At 37.0% G+C, this 19,945-nt stretch overlaps 1 protein-coding gene across 4 annotated transcripts in view; it reads left to right on the top strand.

Moving 5' to 3' along the window:
- The window catches only part of LOC145992892 (uncharacterized), a 184,872-nt gene that overhangs the window by 132,699 nt on the left and 32,228 nt on the right, over positions 1 to 19,945 (top strand). For 2 of the 4 annotated variants that reach the window (XM_083129282.1, XM_083129275.1), the window contains exons 9-10: positions 1,062 to 1,170; positions 4,335 to 4,401. The exons of 1 other annotated variant lie outside the window; for it this stretch is intronic. In XM_083129282.1, coding sequence (XP_082985408.1) covers positions 1,062 to 1,170; positions 4,335 to 4,365 — 140 coding nt within the window. In that variant the 3' untranslated portion in view covers positions 4,366 to 4,401. Of the gene's footprint in view, positions 1 to 1,061; positions 1,171 to 4,334; positions 4,402 to 10,762; positions 10,900 to 19,945 lie in introns of those variants that run through there. One more of the 4 variants, XM_083129290.1, reaches the window with a different exon arrangement.

Genomic DNA, 19,945 nt, shown 5'->3' with positions numbered 1-19,945 from the left:
AACTACTAAATTTAAAAAACCTAGAAAGATGCAATTCAGACTCACTGTATTTTTTACTGCAGTATTGAGATGATTCAAATCCGCATACCCTTGATAATTCCAAACACTTTCTTTAGCCGAGACAAATAAACATGTCCAACAGTAAAATTTTTTCACCACATTACACCCGCAAAGCCAGTCTGAAATTTCATAGAGTTCTTTTCGGAAATGTCTCTCAAAACCTTTTCCAGCACCACTTTTTCCTTTATATGTTGACATCGTGAGATTCGGACATGGTCGACCATTGTCAACCACTTGTTTCTTCTGTGAATATGAAAACAAAGAAAAGGAATTATTTAAATACTTTTGCAGAATACTTTCACTATTCTCCATCTTAAAATAATCACATCACTTCACACCACACGTTTAAAAAATAATGCACAACAATCACGAGCAAAACAACATGGAACGCGGGTTGTATGAAAGCCAAATCGTTGGGAACAAGTACAACGCCTTGAGAAGCTAACCATGGTGGTGGGTGGCAGGTTGCGCATGCACGGTCATTCTATGTTTTGGCAGTGGTAAGACGTTAGATTTCCTCGCCAACGTCCTCCCCGTCCCAGACCGATCTGCCTGTCTGATAACCACTGAGCGCTGTGCAGTGTTCGAAAACTACCGGGTGCTCGAAACTGACGATTGAAGGAAAAGGCTCAAAATCGTAATTTATAAAAGAACAGATACTTTCTTCTTTATTTCATTTTCCTTTGGGCGTTGTCACACGACTTACACACCCAGAGAAATCGCCACTGGAAGGGACACTCACAAAGAACATTCACACCCAGACTGGGATTCAAACCCAAAAACTTAGGTGACGAGATCAATAGTCGATTACTTATGTGCTCAGCCACCAAGCCAGCATAGCATTTTCGAGAATAGCAGTCTTGATATTAGGGCATCTGTATTGATAAATATGTATTATCTAATATACCTAGGTAAAATAAAAATATTGAGAACAGTGTTCTAATCGCACTTTCATAATGGAAAACATCTTGATCAGTTTGTTTCTGTCTTTTTTTCTTTAGGTTATGTAAATAAGTGTTTTCCTGAGGCTGATCGATCAAGCATTAGGCAGTCATTGGCTTACAAGTGCAAGGAGACAGCAGGTTCCGTGAGACTGAGCAGATGGCAAGGGTAATTATCTGAGAATTTTTAAAGAATTTTTAGAAAATAATAATTTTCAATTAATGCATTTATGATTTTTTTCTGCTGTTCTTTGAGCAATTGTATGTAGTGTGTAGATTTGTTCAGCTTGCTTGTAGTAAGATTTGTGATTTAGTAAAGCTGTAGTTACTACTCTCAGCATCCTTAACAGAAACAGCGATGCATAGATGAATAACAATAACTATTTATTACTGTTACTGGTAATACCCAAGGATGTACATTATTCTTTAGCGTCTACAACTGTAGACTGCCATTCTCACGACACAGACTACTCATTCCCACCTAATGTTAGCACTGTTGCCAGTCCACAACAATAGCTGCTGAGTGATTTTGCTGTCTAAATTCTACTGGAATTTGTTGTTGTTTCAGTGCAATTTTTTTGTGCAGGCTTACCAGTATTACTCTTAGTTGAGATTATCATCCCTGCCACGAGAACCCCACATTTTGGAAGGTCTTTAGAAAATATAAGTAAAAATGATAATATGTGAAATGAAAGCAAATAATTATGAATTACTCCTATACCAAGCAAATTTCACATAATTTGTATCCTAATGCAGCCTTGTGGCTTGTAGGGAATGATAAAACACAAAAAGTAGCCATGGTGTCAGTTCTTCAAAGCCTATTAGAACCTTTGAAGTGCTTTCCAACAGTTAGAAAATAATAGTTGTTGAGGGAGGTATCATAGGTATGCATGTAAGCAAGAACTTAAATGTGGGGTTTCATCTACAGTTTCGGATGTCTGGGAGAGGTCTTGAAATGTATTATGGATAGGAACATTTTGATATACCGGGTGGTCCATGTGGGGATGGATAAAATAAAACATTAATGGAAACGTAAATGTGGTAGTAGGAAAATTTTCGTATTGGTGTTTTCGTTCATGAAACATGGGAGTTTAGCTGAAGTATGTTGGCAATTCACAGAAACCCACAGACATTGATGATTTGAAACTCAAAATCACAAAGGCTTTCGACAGAATCACCCCAGAGATGTTGCACCAGACGTGGAATGAATTGAATCACTGTTATGAGTGAGTTCGCAATGGAGGCCATGTAGAGAACTGAAAACTACCAAACTGTTAATAGTGTATAAAAGTAGAATCTCCCACCTTTCAGTCTTTTGTATACAATATTTCAGGTAATTACATTTGTCCAAAAAATTTCACATTCATTTTATTTTATCCATACCCAAACGGATCACCCGATATAAATCAAGTCAGTCAGTTGTCCAGGATAGAATACCATAATTTTTAATTTTCATAGTCTCTGGCCTATATTCTGGGCAGTCTCTGAAAATATTAGATCTTCTACACATTTATGTAGACGGTGCTGATAAATTTGTATGGTTTGGATCCTTCAGACACGAGGTTAGCCTCTCTGTTGAAGATAAACTTCGAAACAAACTTTTCCAAACTTCATATCTCTGCTGATTTCACAAGGGAATTCTTGCAAGAGTGAAGATAAAAGTTCAAATTACCATATGTTTCCAATACATTGTTTTGAAAGTGGAATGATATTTTGTGAAGTGAATGTAACCAAATGGTCAGTTCACTTACGTTTCATAGGAGAGGTTCTGGGTTCGATTCCTGATGGGAGCCCCTATAATTTTGCTATTGACCCAGAATCGTGAGGACAATTTGAGGGCTACTAGGAAAGAAGAAGTATGAGGCTGTGGTCTCGAAATCCAGAAAACCGTGGTGATGGGACTCGATGCATTGACCTCATGTCATCCAATAAAAAAAATTAAAAAAAAACACTTGGAGTTTATTTTCATTCAACATAACAATAATGTGATGATGGGGAGAGATGTGATGTCAATGGAAGTATAGTTTGCGTGTTTCCACCGTTTAATTTTCTTCAGTATCCTCTGAAATTTTCCGCTCCTAATCATGAATTCACACATGAAAGGAGAGATTAATACTTTTCTCTTCCCTTCAGTGAATATCTACACAGATGTGGTGTGTATCAAATTAATTTTCTTTCATCAAATGCATTTTCCTCAACTATAGTGTACCTTGGTATGCTATTAGCAATAGATGTGCAATTTATGAACCATGCTATACAAGAAGTGATAAAATTGTGGGACATGGGCAAAAGTGCGAAAAAATCTGAATCTAATCAAGATATATATTTAAGAGCTGTTATAGGCACTTATGATTGAAAATGGGCAAAACTCATGTCTTTCTTTCAGAAATAACCTGAAATGGATTTTAAATGCCTACTTTTTGTGGCTACAGTAAATGCTGAGCGTAATCATATTGTATGTGGATACAAGTATGGTTGTTATTAAGGAAGCTGATCTATTTGTACATCAAATGTTATATTTCTTCTTTGCTAGTGATTTCTCAGTTTGGTTCTTACCAAATACTAAAGTGTTCATATTCACAATTAGTTTTGTATTTCTCAAGATTTGTCCAAGTTAGGTTGGACTTCTTATGCCTAATGTCGAAGGAAGTATCACCATGAAGATAAACCTGTAATTGTGAAACTTCTTAGTATTTCCTGTACTCAGTAATAATTTCTCTGTTTATCCATAACATTTCTATAAATGATGATGTGCCCGGCGATTGTTGACTTCTAGCCACATGTAAAACCTTGCATTTTTTTTTGGCCTGTCCAGATTATCGAAGTCCGGATTAACTAGGCTTTACTGTATTAAGATATATTTTCTTGAGTTGCTTGGTTTGAGTTGCTGTTTTAAGTCCACTTTGTGCACAGTAAGGCTAATCGGGACTGGACCTACAGTTTAAAGTGGGATCAGAACCACTTGTGCCTCCACCGGGTATCGAACCCGGAACCCCTTGATTACAAGGCAATGACGCAACCACTGCGCCATGGGGGAGGCCCAACTATATATATATATTTTCTTGAGGTCTTAATGTTAATCTTATCTTCAGTAATAGGAATCTTACTTTATTTGCTACTCAAAAATTATGTATTAACAAGAAAGGAAATAATTTTGCCAAAATATTGGTTGTGAAAAGGAAGAAAATTGAATGTAAAATCTATTTATTGTGTTTTGTCTACTAATAAGACTTTTTAAATAAGTGTAAGGCTCAGACAGTACATTAATATATGTTTTTATTTTATTTAGATGCAATAATTATACATACTTTTATATTTCTTTGTTTGTTTCAGCGATCATTACACATCCATGGACAACCAGTAGAGAACACATAAAGTTTTTATTGTTTATATGCACTGGAAATTATTTAAATATAATATATTGACTTTTACATTTCCATGTGTTTTATTATCTTCTAATCATTCCCATTGTCCTTGTAATTTTATGTTGTGTATTTTCCTGTTCATGTTTGCACTATTGTGTATACCTAGGTACAGCTATAACAGTACAAGAATCATGTTATAATTACACAAGCTCTTCATTGTGATTTTGATTCTGTGGCTGCATTTGGAATAATTTTATTAGACGAGGGTAGAAAATCTTTAAAAAGATTTAAATTGAAGTAACAGTAAGTGAAAACAAAGTATTGCATAGCAGGGTTGTGTAACCCAAAATATTTATCTAAAATTTTATTTTTGCTTTCGGTGATGATGGCGACGATGATAAATTATTTCAAAATTAGTTGCCTTTTTTGTTGAACAAAATAGAGTCAACAAGTAGCCTTAATTCTGTAATAAAAACATGGAATGTTTTACACTAATGTTTGAGTCGTCAGTTTGCACAAGCTTGTCAGTGTTGTGAAATTCAATGCCAGCAAACCCCATTTAAGGTGGCAGCTCCCTTGAAAGCATGCATGCATGAGAGAGAAGCAGTATGATACATATATGTATGTTGTTTCATCAACAGTGGCACAGGGTGTTTAAAAGTGAGATGTTGAATTATACTGATGCATCTTGCTCCATCCAGCCTCATAATCTTACTTTAAAGCTATTGTTACTGTACAGAGTGTCCAAGATGTCCCCGTGTCCCTACTTGCATGTATCCTGTTTCAATCATGCTGAAAATTGGCCGGTATTCGGTTGCTTGGGAATGATTTTGTTTTCGTGGTGATGCCGCAAGAGCTGACATGTGACCTTCAGAGCAGGGATGCCAACCTTAAGAACAAAATCATTCCGAAGCAATCAAATGCCAGCCAATTAACGTCGTCCCCTTGTAATCAAGGGGTCCCGGGTTCGGATCCCACTTTAGACTGTAGGACCAGTACCGATTAGCCTATCTCTGCATAAAGTGGACTTAAAACAACAATTCAATACTTATCACTCCTCCCACTTACTCAAACAATGACTAATTTTTCACAAATCTTCAAAATAATATTATGAAGTTTAATTGTTTGGTTTGCAACAAGGTGATTTAAATCGCGATTTAAATAAATAATTTATGGAATAAAGTACATAAGGATTTTGCAAATATCAGGAACACTTTTGGTGAAAGTACATTAATCTCGTAATCATTTAATGGTGTTTATTAGGTTCTAAGAAAGGAAAATAAAGGAAATAAAATAATGTACTGATCGTGTGAAGTTCATATGAATGGAAATTTAAACATACATTTATCTTGATTTAAAATTCAATAATTTTTGTAGAAAAAAGTAGCAAACATTTTGTGTAGAAAAATATACAAAATACAAAATCATGTTAAAGCATAAAGAGTGTCATTATCATTAAACTGTAAATAAACATGGTAGCTGATATTTTTTCAAACTATCATTAAAGAAATCTACAAAATCAACTCCAAAATCAACTACAAAGACTATAAAAATAATTGTTACTATTTTAAGTTACTATTATAGACTACATCCAGAATATTTTATTTTCACTGGAAGAAAAATTCCGGAAATTATTGTAGTTTCATTAACACACTCAACAAACATTTCCATGGTAGGTTCATATATACAGTGGCAGAAACAGAAATATGTATATTTAGGTATATTTTTTATTTGCTATAATCAAACTGTTCAAATATTTTACAGAGCCTCTTATTAGAGAAAGCCTTTCTATAAAAAACATATATCTATATGTATGGTGCCAAAAACCATGCAAGCAATTTTAAGCGTGTTTTTTTAAAAAAAATATATAAAAATATCGATTTGAATAAATAATCCGATTTAAAAAAAAAAGATTTTTTAAAATAAAATCATGATTTGTATCCACCCTGGTTTGCAATAACAAATTTCGCTTGGCAAATGCATACCAAATTAAAAATATCTTATCATTCCGGGATATAACAAAAGTTTGTCTAGGAGACCAGGAAAGTGAGTTCGAATCCGGGAGACTCCCGGAGGGTTGGCAAGCCTAGCTGTAGAGGATCAGGAACTGTTGTGGAGTCTTAACTAGCAGAGCATCTTTTGAGAAGGGTGATAACCTTAGGGGGCAGCACGTGATGCTCCATGAATAATGGATAGCTGAAAGTCCCTGTTCTACTAAGCACTTCACGCCCTGCATCCTGTTGTTCTTCCCATAATGTGCGTCAGCTGTTCTCTATCATGAGGTGAGGGCAAAGGGGTCGGGGTGAGATTAACGTGAAGTCATTTTGCTCAAGATGTTGCAGCCTAGTGCGCGCAAAAAAAAAGGACATTACATCCTGAAATACAAACTTCCCAGCATGGCAGTGGCCGGCCATTGTTATTGACTATTCAAGTTTACTCATCTCCGTACAGTTAGGCAACAGGCATAACTGTATGCAGGTGAGCGAACATTTCAGGCTATAGCTGTGTCATTTGTTACTTCCGGTGACTGTACACTGTGGAACAATGATGAATTTCATTTCCAAAAGCCCTTTCAGCTCCAGAAATCGCCATCTTGAATTTGCCACCATTTAGCGGCAATAAATGGAACTACAGGGAACACCTGCAATACAAAAAGAAACCTATACTCTTTCAATTAATGTACTGGGTCACTTAGTAATGTTAATAGTTTCTTTACAATAATTTTTTGAAAGTGTTTCCGGACTTAATGCACACCCTGTATATCTACGGGTAATACGTACTACGTAATATAATGTAGGGATACGAGAACTTCTTGGATACCCTATAGATTAAAATTTTTGTTACTTTAATTCCCAGTATAGCTTTTTTTTATTTGAACTGCAATAGAAGCCAAATGTCCTGGGTTCGATAGAGTGCTTATGACAAGTCTATATGTGCTTGCGCATTGTCACGGCTACCGGTTAACCTCTCTACAGAAATAGACGAGTGCGACAAAAATGAAAGAGATTAGCTGCAGGTGGTTGCCGCAACAATACCAAAACCACCATTGTTGTTTGCGAATCACCGTTCCAAATCGGGAAAATCTATCTGGACGAGAACATTCGGATGCGTCGTTCCATAAAGTACCTGGCCGGTGGGAATGACAACAGATCGACGAGGCGACGCCATTACGCTTGTTTGCGCGAGGTGAAATCCAGTCGGTGGAAAATTGTCTGTGCACCCAATTGGGAACCTCTGTCGTTAATTTCAGTAACATTGTTAATCAAATTTCCTTATCACTATGTATAGGCTAATTTTTCTAGTTGTGAGAATGCATAATAAATTTGTTCAATGTAAGGAAGTAGAGAAAGAGTGCTTGGTAGCAACGTAAACAGCAGTGGCGGGGGGGGGGGGGGGACAAAATAACCAGGAGTTTTTTTGGACAAGATCATAATTTTCATATACAGTAAAACCTCGTTAATCCGGACCCCGTTAAGCCGTACTTCGCTTAATCCGGACAGGCAAAAAAAAGGAAAATGCTTTCTGAAGAAGCCGCATTGACACAACAGGAATACCCTCGTACTGCATTGTATGTACAGTATTGCTTTACATGTTTCGTACTGTATAGTGTATTTAGGCCTATGCCCTTTAAATACACCACAATAAACGTGTTTCTTGCTGTACACCACAATAAACGTGTTTCTTGCTGTAAAAGGAGTTTAATGCACTTTCTACTGTTCTTTTAGGTTATTTCAGTTAATCCGGACTCCAAATTATCCCCCCAATAGTCCGGATTCACGAGGTTTTACTGTACCAGTATATACAGGGTGTCCAAAAAGTCACTTAACCGAGACTTTGAACGTACGTAATAAAAACTAACCTACCTATCTTTTTGTGCGATAAATTTCAAATCTTTTCTGTGTAACACCCGATACTACCCTCTACGACCAATGTTGCCAGTGTACCTCGTAATGTAACAAAAACATACCTTTTTTTATGAGTATGCAGGAGTAACGAGAATCCAACAACACCATTGTGTTGTGTTGAGCAAGAAAAATCGAATTAATTAAATAATAATGGTTACATATTATCTACACTTTGATGAATTGTGTAAAAATTTTGTAATACATTTTTTTGTACTTGCTAAAACATTAAAACATGGCTCCCTTAGTCCACCACGGACTCTATTTCCTTCAGAGGGGAGACTCTAGAATCACTACCGACAATGTTTGCCTACTAGTTATGTTAACCATTTTGCAAAATATTGTGTGAATTATAGGTGAAATACATGTGTTTGACACCTGACAAAGAAATAGGAATCCCTTGATTGATCAATGACTTCTTGGATTACAGTGTCATCATTAATATTTCATATTAAGTTTGATAGAAGGAAATTGTTTTAATAGGGCGCAAATAATTTTACGGGGCGCCATGGTATTCTCTTTAACATTTTTCTTACATATAGATCGTTTGGCTCCCATGGCCAACTCCCGCCGCCTCATAGCTGTGGCTCTGAACTTGTACCATAAGAATAGCAGACAATACGAGCGGAGCGAGAAAAAAAAATCGAAATGTACTTTTACTTGTATAAAATTTGTAATCGAGGAGGGGGGCAATTGCCCCTCTGTGCCTCTTGCAAGTGCCCTTGGCCGTCTGGAAGAAAGATGCAAGGAACACGTGAAAACTAATTCCATCATGAGTATCCAATTGTCCTGTTATTCTTAGATTCTCCTAGTCTTGTTTTTTTTTACTTCAATGTTTGCTTCCCCTAGAATAAACTTCCGTCCAAGTTCGGGGGGGGGGGGTGGACAATGCCCCCCTGTGGTTGCAGCACTGTTTATGAGTGTCTCTTCATCAATTTCACGTCATCACTCATTGTTGCGATTAGCTAGAAGTAGCAGAAAAGCAACGCAAAGTAACAAAAATCAAATATCCATCGCCTCACTCTGCCACATGAATCATTATTACCAAAAGGTAGACTTGGGAAATAAAAATTTAAGCAGTTGCAAGCAACACATCCAAGAAACAAATCCGAACACATTAGGCACATTTAATACAGGACTACCCAAAATGTCACAATTGTTCTAGATACTGAAAATTGTGAAATCATTTCCCGAAGTCTGAATCTGGAAGGGAATTCCCCCCTCCCCCCAATCCTGATACGACGTTATGCGGAATCCCATACACCCTAATAAATCACAAAATCAATAAGTGTCTTTGTTATGATGCTAGAGTAACACATGATATAATTAGTGAGAATTCCAGGTAAGAATGTGTTCCGTATTTTTCACAGGGGGGGGGGTGCAAAGCAGCATCTCAGGGGAAGCAGTTGCCGCCCTCTAGCTACGGGTCTGTGAGTATGGTATAATTAACCCCATAAATTGTTTGCATAAAATGTGTAAAAATTTATCGTTCTTTTATCAATTCGATAAATGCCCACAGAGACCATCGAAAATTTTTGCAAACGACTCCAGAGCTGTCTCTTATCCATGTTTGTTTCTGCTTCGTCGAAGACCCTTTTTTTTTTCACCTTACTAACTTTTTCCTCATACTGAACATTGATGTAGAGCATATTTGCTTGTTTAATGTTTCAAAAAATATCCACATTCATGTCTCTATATCTTTTTGTACAAAACTTACATACGTTGAGTCTCGTTTGTGTGACTTTTTTGGACACCCTGTATATATACCGTACTGGTAATGTCGTCTGCCGACTGAATATGCTGATTGGCTACTTTCACGCATCTTTGAATTTGATTGTACAGGGCGACCACAAACAAAAGATCCTTTTGCCGAAAGCCTTCGCGCATCCCATCCATCCGTTCAACTCGGGTCATAAGGAAGAAGGAATCCTGTTCCACTCCACCCCCTCCCCCTCCATGCACGACTACGATGCACAGGACACGCTGTTCTGCGCAGGTTCTTCTGACCTTGTTCCCACTATACGTACAGTCACGGACAATTCTGTATTGTAACGAATTCTTTCAACCCAGAAATGCCAGTGACTGTACATATTAATACCTTGTGCACGCTGCCCAGTGATTCAGAATTCGCCTATCTGAGAATAAAGTGGACATAAACTTCGACAACATTTCTATTAATATATTCATAGCGGTGGAAAATTGCTGCAGGATTGAAAAAAGCATGCAAAATGGTTAGAACAAGAGATTAACATGTGAAAAAAATGTTTGTCGAAGTTTCTACCTATTCCAGACGTTGATAGTGTCCTGGCATTTCAAAAATCATATTTTATTCTTTCGCAATGATCGCGCCTCGCGCACATACTTTATGAAACACACAAAACCCTTTTATGGGCGTGATTGCGATTTTATACCATCACTTATCTATTGACATACCCTCGTAGATGATAAACTTGCATGTTTGCTGACGTGATGTTTGTATCGACGGCTCTTCCAGGGATGGAATCCACGTTGCCTGTGATCAAGACTGAACCAGAGTGTCCACCGACTCGAAGGCGCCGAATATCACTTCAGTCCTTTTCATCGAACATGCTAGTCAACGATGGAACCGTGGATGATTCCTCTTCAGCAATGGTAAGAATCAAGTTTTTATTTATTGTATTTATTTGTTCTAAAACCCTGATCTAGATTTCTCACTCAAGCCGCTAAACAAGACACCAAATTGGAAATATTGCCCAACAGGTTTTGTCAACTAGCTTGTGTGCTCGATGCTGGTATCAGCCAATCAGAACCTACCTCCAACCACGTGACAAATATGGCACAGGTTGTTTACTCAGCGCGATGGAACAAACCAGTGCACATTTCATTGAAACATTCATGGGGAGGACTTAACTGGTCCAAATCCTTTCCACTGGCTGAATAAACTTTCTGCATTAATTGCACAATCAAATCAACAATTATTCATTTCATTATATTACTTGAAAGGTTGCCGCGGTTGCTCAGTCGTTAGGGCGTCTGACTACCATGCGAGAGACCCGGGTTCGATCCCCAGCGGGGGAGAACAAGGAATTTTTCCACCTGGCGCCCACCCAGCGTCGTATAAAGTGGGTACCTTGAGGAAACTCCTACCTTCGGCCGTGATCAAGAAAGTGTGGGGCCCTAACCCCACACACCTATACGCCTTCATGGCGTGGTGCATAGCACAGGGAAGCATTTTATCTTTATCTTTATTACTTGTTACTTGAAAGAATTTTGAAAAATATATTTATGGTTTATTTACTTCAATATTATCACATATTCTTCAATTAAAACAATGTTTTCTTCATATGCTGGTTGACAATAGTTAATTGTATGCGGTCTCAAATAGCGAACATACACACATATTTGATACATTTTTTCAAAAGTTTAAAATAGTTCTTCAATATGGCCGAAATCATTGACGTCCTATTTCTTAATTAATCTCTTGCAAGATGACATCTGATTTTTATTCACAATAGCGCCCTATTAAATATTGAAGACAATATAGTTTCAATTTCAATTCTCATTTCTCGTTACCCCATTTTCAAAGACATTAAATACGATTTCTGTCAACAATGAAACTCCTGCTCGCATTCTGTGACGTCATGTTCATTTAATTAAATCAGATTATATTAAAAAAGCACATTACCTGTTAATTGATTTTCGGCTGTGAAACTGTTGCTTTCCATTATTTCGCCTACTACAGTATTCTTTGTATAATGGAGGATTATATCCCACGCTCAACATGTGGGTGTATATCGTTATGCAACGAGGAGGAAATATACAGGAGGAAATATATCGAACATATTATTTTTGAAACTCTTGTGTTCGATATGCCAGAAAATTAAAAATTAATGATTATTTAAATCAAAGAGGCGCTGTATTTTCATTACTCTTGAACTCGAAGTGATGAAGCTACACAAATATGAGATTTGTATATCATCAGTCAGAGACTTTGACACATGTGGTTGATTTGGTATTAGTAAGAGATGATTGGATGTATCATGGAACATAATTATTTTTCAAGCGCATTTTTTATTTTGAGTAAACAAATAATATGCAAGGCAGCCAGTACTGGTAAATAAAATATGGTAAATATTGAGAGTTGTAGGCCGTTCGCCCAATTAAAAATGTCGCCATTCCAGTATGTTTAAGTTTAAACAAATGAAACCATTAATTCAAGTTTCCGTTGCGCTTGTGTCGCTGTATATGGAGCGAGTTTTATTTCGCAACATTTCTGGCTGTTAAGCATTTAAAGCTTGGAAACGAGTCGTAACTCCCAAAACTCGCAATGTACTAGCGAGCTACTGACGTCATCTCAGCTCAGCACAAATCGCTAATCCTCTTGGTAACGCGATAAGTTGTTGGCAGGCTCACTAGCTAGACTAGCATGACCATAATCAGTTATAACGGTCACCTGTATTTTATATAAAAATAAATTGTACTTACAAGTTCCCCGTCATAATTTTCGTTTTGCTACACTTCCTTTCTCGCAACGTGATTCAGCTTAAAATTAGTTTGGCGAAGTTCACACCAGATGGTCTGCGAAATATCGCAAACTAGCGCCACCTGGAATAAGCTTGCTTCTTGCTCCCCCCCCCCCTTCCCCACCGACGCAGAACAAAACAGGGATCTCACTTAAAACACACTTCTCAAACACCTTTTGGGTCAAGCCCCGCCCTACATCTTCTGACATAAAAGCAAATGGAGGACATACCTCTAATACAAAGATGAAGTATCTCTATTAAGAAACTTCCTCATGCAAATTCTAAAACTAATTCATTCCTTCGATGCACTCCCCTACGGAGGATTGTACTGACTATAGATTCAGGCGCCAGAGCTTCACTAGCCTGTAACATTGCAGGTACTGGAGTGAAGTTAGCTTTTTTCGGTGCCTCATTGTCCCTTACACCCCGATTGATTGATTGAATAGTTATTTTAAGCCCACTTTATGCACAGATAGGCTAATCGGGACTGGACCTACAGTTAAAAGTGAAATCCGAACCACTCCACCGGGTATCGAACCCGGGACCATCGGGTATGTCCCCTCTTAACATACACTGTAATTTTGGGGGGCTTGATCAAAAATATATTAGAGACGGAAACCTAGCATGCCTAACGTAATAACGAAAGCATTTAGCCGGAGTGGTTATCACGCCGCGCTGCGACGTCAGGGGTCCCAGGTTCGAATCCCAACTTGGGCATGGGTGTTCTTTGTGAGTGTCCCTTCATTAATTTCATCATATCATCGCTCTTCCTCATAGCCAAAAGTTTCAGAAAGGCGAAGTAAAATAAACAAAATCAATCCATGAAAGCATTTAGCCTGACGCCAGAAGACGTCCAAAGGTGTTTGGGAAGTGTGCGATAAGTGAGATCTACGCGGACCAGTCACGGTACATTAGAGTCCAGCGCAGATAATTCTGCCGTGCGATGCGCGAAACAACTCAAGAAGCAGTGTTGCTAATGGAGCAGATAGAAAAATCGCTGCAGTGCGCCGATGCACAGCTGTTACGTACAACAATAAAATTAGAGAATTCAGGTCTATCTAACGTTGAGTTTTAAACGTCATGCATTATAACAGGATTAGGATTAATATGTACTAACAAGTGGCTTTGTATGTAGCTACATACATATGGACTAAAAATTCGCAAAATATGAACTAACACATAAGTAAAATTACCAAAAATTCTGCAAAGAAGACTTCTTCATACGATTCCTTATTTAAGTGATTTCAAACAAAATAAAAAAATATATATATTATTTTTCATTGCATTAATGCACTGGTGGCGTTCTAACTTTTCACTCCCAAAACCCGTATACACTGGTATGGAACTGCAACGGCAGATAATAACATGCCAACTTGTTAAACCGCTACAATTGCACCATAACACTCCTCCTCAAGCAGTATTATTATTTCCTCCCTGAGATCGGCGACAGTCGGTTGCCTTTGTTGTACATTTACAAAGGATGCCGGCTTCCACAACAATAAGAAGTACATATACTGCCACTAGACGATAAGCTGCGCGGCTTTTTCTTTTGTTATGAACCAGGGCCGGCGCTAATCATTTTGCCTCCCTGGGAGGTGGCGGCAGATGCCGCTCTATTTCGACCCCCCCCCCCCCGGTCATTACGCAGCAACGGAAAATTGAAAATCAATATATTCCTAACTAAAACATCAAAATATAAAATAAATAATGAGACTTCTTATGTTATTTCAATACTATTCAGCGCAAAAGAATATCTCGTTCGATCACAGTTTTCAATAGGCTTATTTTTTTCTTCTCTTCAAATTTTGCCGCTCTGGGCGATGGCACGGTTCGCCCTCCCCTTCCGCCGGCCCTGCTATGAACTTGGTCACCCATCAAAGCATGGCAATTTTAACACAGAAAACAATATGTATCGCATTAAGTAGCAAAAATGACAGCCTCCTCTATGCAATTTCTACAAGAACACGTGCCGGAGCCAGAGTTGAAATGATGTTGGAGCCACATAATTTATTTATTTTGAATAATTCCAAAATTATGAAATATGAACAATTTGTTGCTGCTGTTCGCTGCTCTCTTGCCAAACTAACTAACTCTCTAGCCTTCTTAAACCCGAAGGTTCATGGCTGCAGCAACACAGGCCTTCCATCTGTCCCTATCTTGAGCAAGATCTATATACTCTTTTCCATCCCTACCGATTTCCTTTAGGTCCATCTCAACGTTGTCCCTCCATCTTCGTCTTGGCCTTCCTACAGGTCTCTTACCATCTGGTTTCCCAACAAGAATCCTGTAAACTCCTCTTTCCTCTCCCATTCGTGCCACATGGCCTGCCCACCTAAGTCTTCTTGATTTAATTATTCTAATAATATCTGGACATGAATACAAATTATGTAGTTCTAAATTATGTAACCTTCTCCACTCACCTGTCTCCTCATCCCTTTTAGGTCCAAATATTTTCCTAAGAATCTTATTTTCAAATACTCTCAATTTATGTTCCTCTTTTAATGTAAGGGACCAAGTTTCACACCCGTATAATACTACAGGCAAAATTACTGTTTTGTATATTTTAACTTTTAGTTTCTTAGATATTAAATGAGAAGACAAAAGTTTATGAAGAGAGAAGTAACATGCATTTCCTGAATTAAGCCTACTTTTTATTTCCTCTTTAATATAATTTTCATTTGTTAATATTACTCCTAAGTATTTGAATTTGGAAACTGGTTCAAACGAGTTGTTATCAATAATTAGATTTTGATTATTACCTAACACTTGGTTTCGGCCTGTAAGCATATATTTAGTTTTCTCTTTGTTAACTTCCAAACCTATCTCTTTAGCAGTTTTGAAAAATATTTTAGCATTATTCTTAATCGTATTTATATCATCCCCCAGTAAGTCTACATCATCTGCATATGCTAACAACTGAGTCACACCATTTAATTTTAGTCCTTCTTTAGTTTCTTTTACCTTCCGAACAGCATATTCTAAGGCAAAATTAAAGAGCAATGGAGATAATGCATCTCCTTGTTTTAACCCATCATGAATTATAAATTTGTCAGACATATTATTACCCACACGAATTTTACTTTCTGTTTCACTGGTGCATATTTTTATCATACTAACAAGCTTCTTAGGTATTCCAAACTCTACTAATATATTATATAATTTATCTCTTTTGACCGAATCATATGCTTTTTTGAAATCAATGAATAGCTGATGGACATTTTGATTATATTCCCACTTTTTTTCAAGTGTCTGTCTGATGTGAAAAATTTGATCTGTAGTTGATCTGTTACGTTTAAATCCACATTGATAATCACCTATAATTTCATTAGCATATGGGGTTAGTCTTGTTAAAAGAATGTTAGACAATATTTTGTATGTTGTTGAGAGTAGAGAAATTCCACGGTAATTATTGCAGTTCATTTTATCACCTTTTTTAAACACAGGAACAATTATGGATTCTTTCCACTGTTGAGGGATTTCTTCTTTATTCCATATTAAACAAATTAATTTATGAATTTGACATATTAATGAATTTCCACCATATTTAATTAACTCAGCTGGTATTAAATCAGTGCCAGGTGCTTTGTTATTCTTAAGCCTTTTAATAGCATCTTTAACTTCAGTCAAGTTAGGTTCTGGAACTAAAGGTTCTGCTGTGTGGACTTCATTTACTTCTGATTTATCTCCTACATGGACATTTAAAAGGTCATTAAAGTAGTTCTTCCATCTATTTAGAATATCACTTGGGTCAGCTAGAAAATCACCGTCTTTATCTTTTATCAAGTTTACTTTAGGTTGCCACCCCTTTCTAAACTCATTTACACCTTTATATAAATCTCTGATATTTTTATTTTTGCTGTTTGTTTCAATTTCGTTAATTTTGCTTTTCAAGTAATCTCTTTTTTTACTTCTAAACGTGCGGTTAACTTCTCGCTTTATTGTATTATAATTGCTTAGATTTGTATCATCAGAGTTATTTAACCACCTAAGTCTAGCCTGATTTCTTATTTCTATTAGATTATGACATTCATTATCAAACCATGGCTTACTTTTTCTTGGTTTATGGTATCCTATAGTTTCTTTAGCTGCTGATTCTATTGCATTACGTATGTGCTCCCAATTCTTATTTACGTCTGTTTCATTTATATTTTCATCATCATTTAAATCCTGCAAAACCTCAAATCTATTTGACAGTTTAATTTGGTAATCTTTCTTAATTCTTTCATCAGTAAACTTTCCTGTATCAAATTTTAGAACTTTTAGATTTTGTTGCTTATGATTTATCACTGAGAGTCTTTCTCTTAATTTAGCAATTACTAAATAATGGTCACTGGCACAGTCAGCACCTCTATGTGTACGAACGTCAATTATACTAGTATGCCTTCTCTTATCAATGAGAATATGGTCTATCTGATTATGAGTTTTACCATCTGGAGAAGACCAGGTATATTTATGGATATCTTTATGTTTAAAGGTGGTACTTTTCACAATTAAATTCTTTGAGGTTGCAAAAGTAATCAATCTTCCGTTGGTGCATGTATGTTTATTAAAATAATTTTACACCACCTACCCTGTAAAACTGCATATGATATCCTATCATTAATAAATTCTATTGTTTTAAGAGCCGAGATAATTCTATTATTTATGAAAAAGCCTGTTCCAAAATTATGATTTTCAGTACCACCATAGAAAAAAGTATAATTTTTAGTTTTACAATTCCCTTCTCCTGGCCACCTAACTTCCTGGACAGCTACTACATCTAATTTATACTTCACTATCTCATTAACTGTACACTGAAATGCCCCAGGCCGGTAAAGGCTCAGAACATTCCAGGTGCCTAATTTAATATCCTTATTCCTAACGTAGATCTTATCCTTAGTCCAGGGACCTCCCAAAGTAGTCCCCACCCGGAGATCCGAACGGGGGACTATTTTACCTCCGGAATATTTTACCTTGGGAACATCCATGGCCTTATATTTCTGTTTCTTGACATGTCTTTTTACAGTGCAGAGTTGTCAGCTCTACGCCTAACCCCCGATATGAATGGAGGAACTACTACACAAGACAAACACAAACATATTAGACAGCACAATTACTACACAAGACGAACACAAACACATCACAACTACTACACAAGACACACACAAACACATCACAACTATAATACAATATAAACACACACACACCACAACTACTACACAATATAAAAAAACAAACAAACAAACAAACACACACACACACACACATACATACACTCGTGGAAGTGATCAATTTGCAATACCGGGACGGCGCCACTCGTGGAAATGAGCAATTTGCAATGTCGAAACGGCGACAAGACGCCACTCGTGGAACTGAAATTTGGCGCTCACGTATAGAAATTCCTAAATTATGTGGAATTAACACTGGTCTGATTGTCTATACACTACTGTGGTAGCCATAGACAAATGAGGTTCGGTATTCGTTGTGTACTTGTTGCTGTGTCTACAGCGTTGCCGCATTGTTACTTTTTCATTTGGGGTATGAAAATAATTCACCAGTTTTATCTGAAAGTCCTTTTTCAATCGATTTTATAACCCGTCATCATTTATTGTAAATCTGCTCCACTACCTTTTACATTTTTCCTAATTACGGTCCAGGAACCTTTTTTCCGGATCAATTCAAAATACGGTCCAGGAACCTTTTTCTCCGGATCAATTTAAAACACGGTCCAGGAACCCTCTTCTCCGGATCAACTTAAAATACGGTCCAGGAACCCTTTTTTTCGGATCAATTCAAAATACGCTCCAGGAAGAGAAATGCTCAACAAAAATTTCCACAGAAGAAAAGGGATGCTTAATCCTCCAACAGGGAACATCCAATAAAGTTCATCCATTTACAAGGCAAAACGTGTATAGAATCCAATCCCAAGGAATCCTTAACATATTCCATCTTCTAGAACAAGGTAATTTCTTTTCTTAACAAATGATGTACCCCAATACGTTTTAATCAAGGGAAGTCTCATCACTAGAGGCATTTCAAACAGCACACTAAGGTCATGATGCGGCGTATTTTCTTTAATTTGGGTCACAATCTGCGCATTACGTATCATAATTTCTTCTTCATCGTAAAACACTAAAGTGAGAATCATAGAACTTAAGACCTTCTGTAAACAAAAGCACGTGTACCCTAACAGTGTTGCAAACTTATGGAAAAAAATAATCCACATAGTCTACAATGTGTAAAAACATTCCATTTGTCAACAGATGCGGAATAAGCAGTGTATCACTGAGTGATGACCTGTTGAAAGTTATTGAATGTATGTTAAAAAAAAAAGTTTAAAAAATGTACATCTTGCCTGGTGGCCGATTTTCAGACTCATCACCGAAGTTCCCTGGCTCGAATCCCGGCATGGGTGTTATTTGTGAGTATCCCTTTATCAGTTTCATCTGACGATCACTCATTCTCATCGTCGGGATTAGCCAAAAGTGGAAGAAAAGCAACGCTAAATTTAAAAAATCAAATACAAAATGTACATCTTAATCCCCAGAAGTAAGACTGTTCCGTACAAAAGGATTAATTTTCTCTCATATTTTACTAAAATACCTTGCTAGAAGAATGTAACTAACACATGAGATATATTACGTTTTGAAACTAGGGTTTCTTCATTAAATTTACTTGATGTTGGAAAGTGTTATGATTTATTATTATAGATAATGAAAGTAAGCTAATACATATGATTTGATTGACTAAATTAATAATTATGCAGCAAAGACACCAAGGGAAACTAAAACGGCAACTTAGAGAAGCATAAAAGTGGGGAAAGCTGTAGAATACAGAAATATTTTGAGGCAGTCACATTTTATTGTACGCTACATATAAAATAAAATGCATATTTGGGAGTGAATTTTTAAATATTGTCACATTTTTCTTCTCTCTTGTAGTGAGGTGTTCATTTTAAATCAACCACCCTCACCCTACGGCCTGCCCTCCTTCACCTGCAGAAGTATTCCGGAGTGTGAGGATGTCACCATTCGGATGGTGAACACCTCTGTATTATAGATCGACACCCCCTCCCCCATCCCCGGATGATCGTCACTGACAATGTGAAATCACACTATCATATGCCGACAATCGACATACCACTTCCGTTTCTGTACTTGACTTAGTGAGAAGTATTGTGGTTGGCAACAGCCTAA

This window comes from Lepisma saccharinum, chromosome 1, assembly GCF_977018435.1.
Source record: "Lepisma saccharinum chromosome 1, izLepSacc3.1, whole genome shotgun sequence".
NCBI lineage: Eukaryota > Metazoa > Arthropoda > Insecta > Zygentoma > Lepismatidae > Lepisma > Lepisma saccharinum.
Note: the sequence above shows the minus strand (reverse complement) of the source record. Positions and strands in the feature narration are given on the sequence as shown.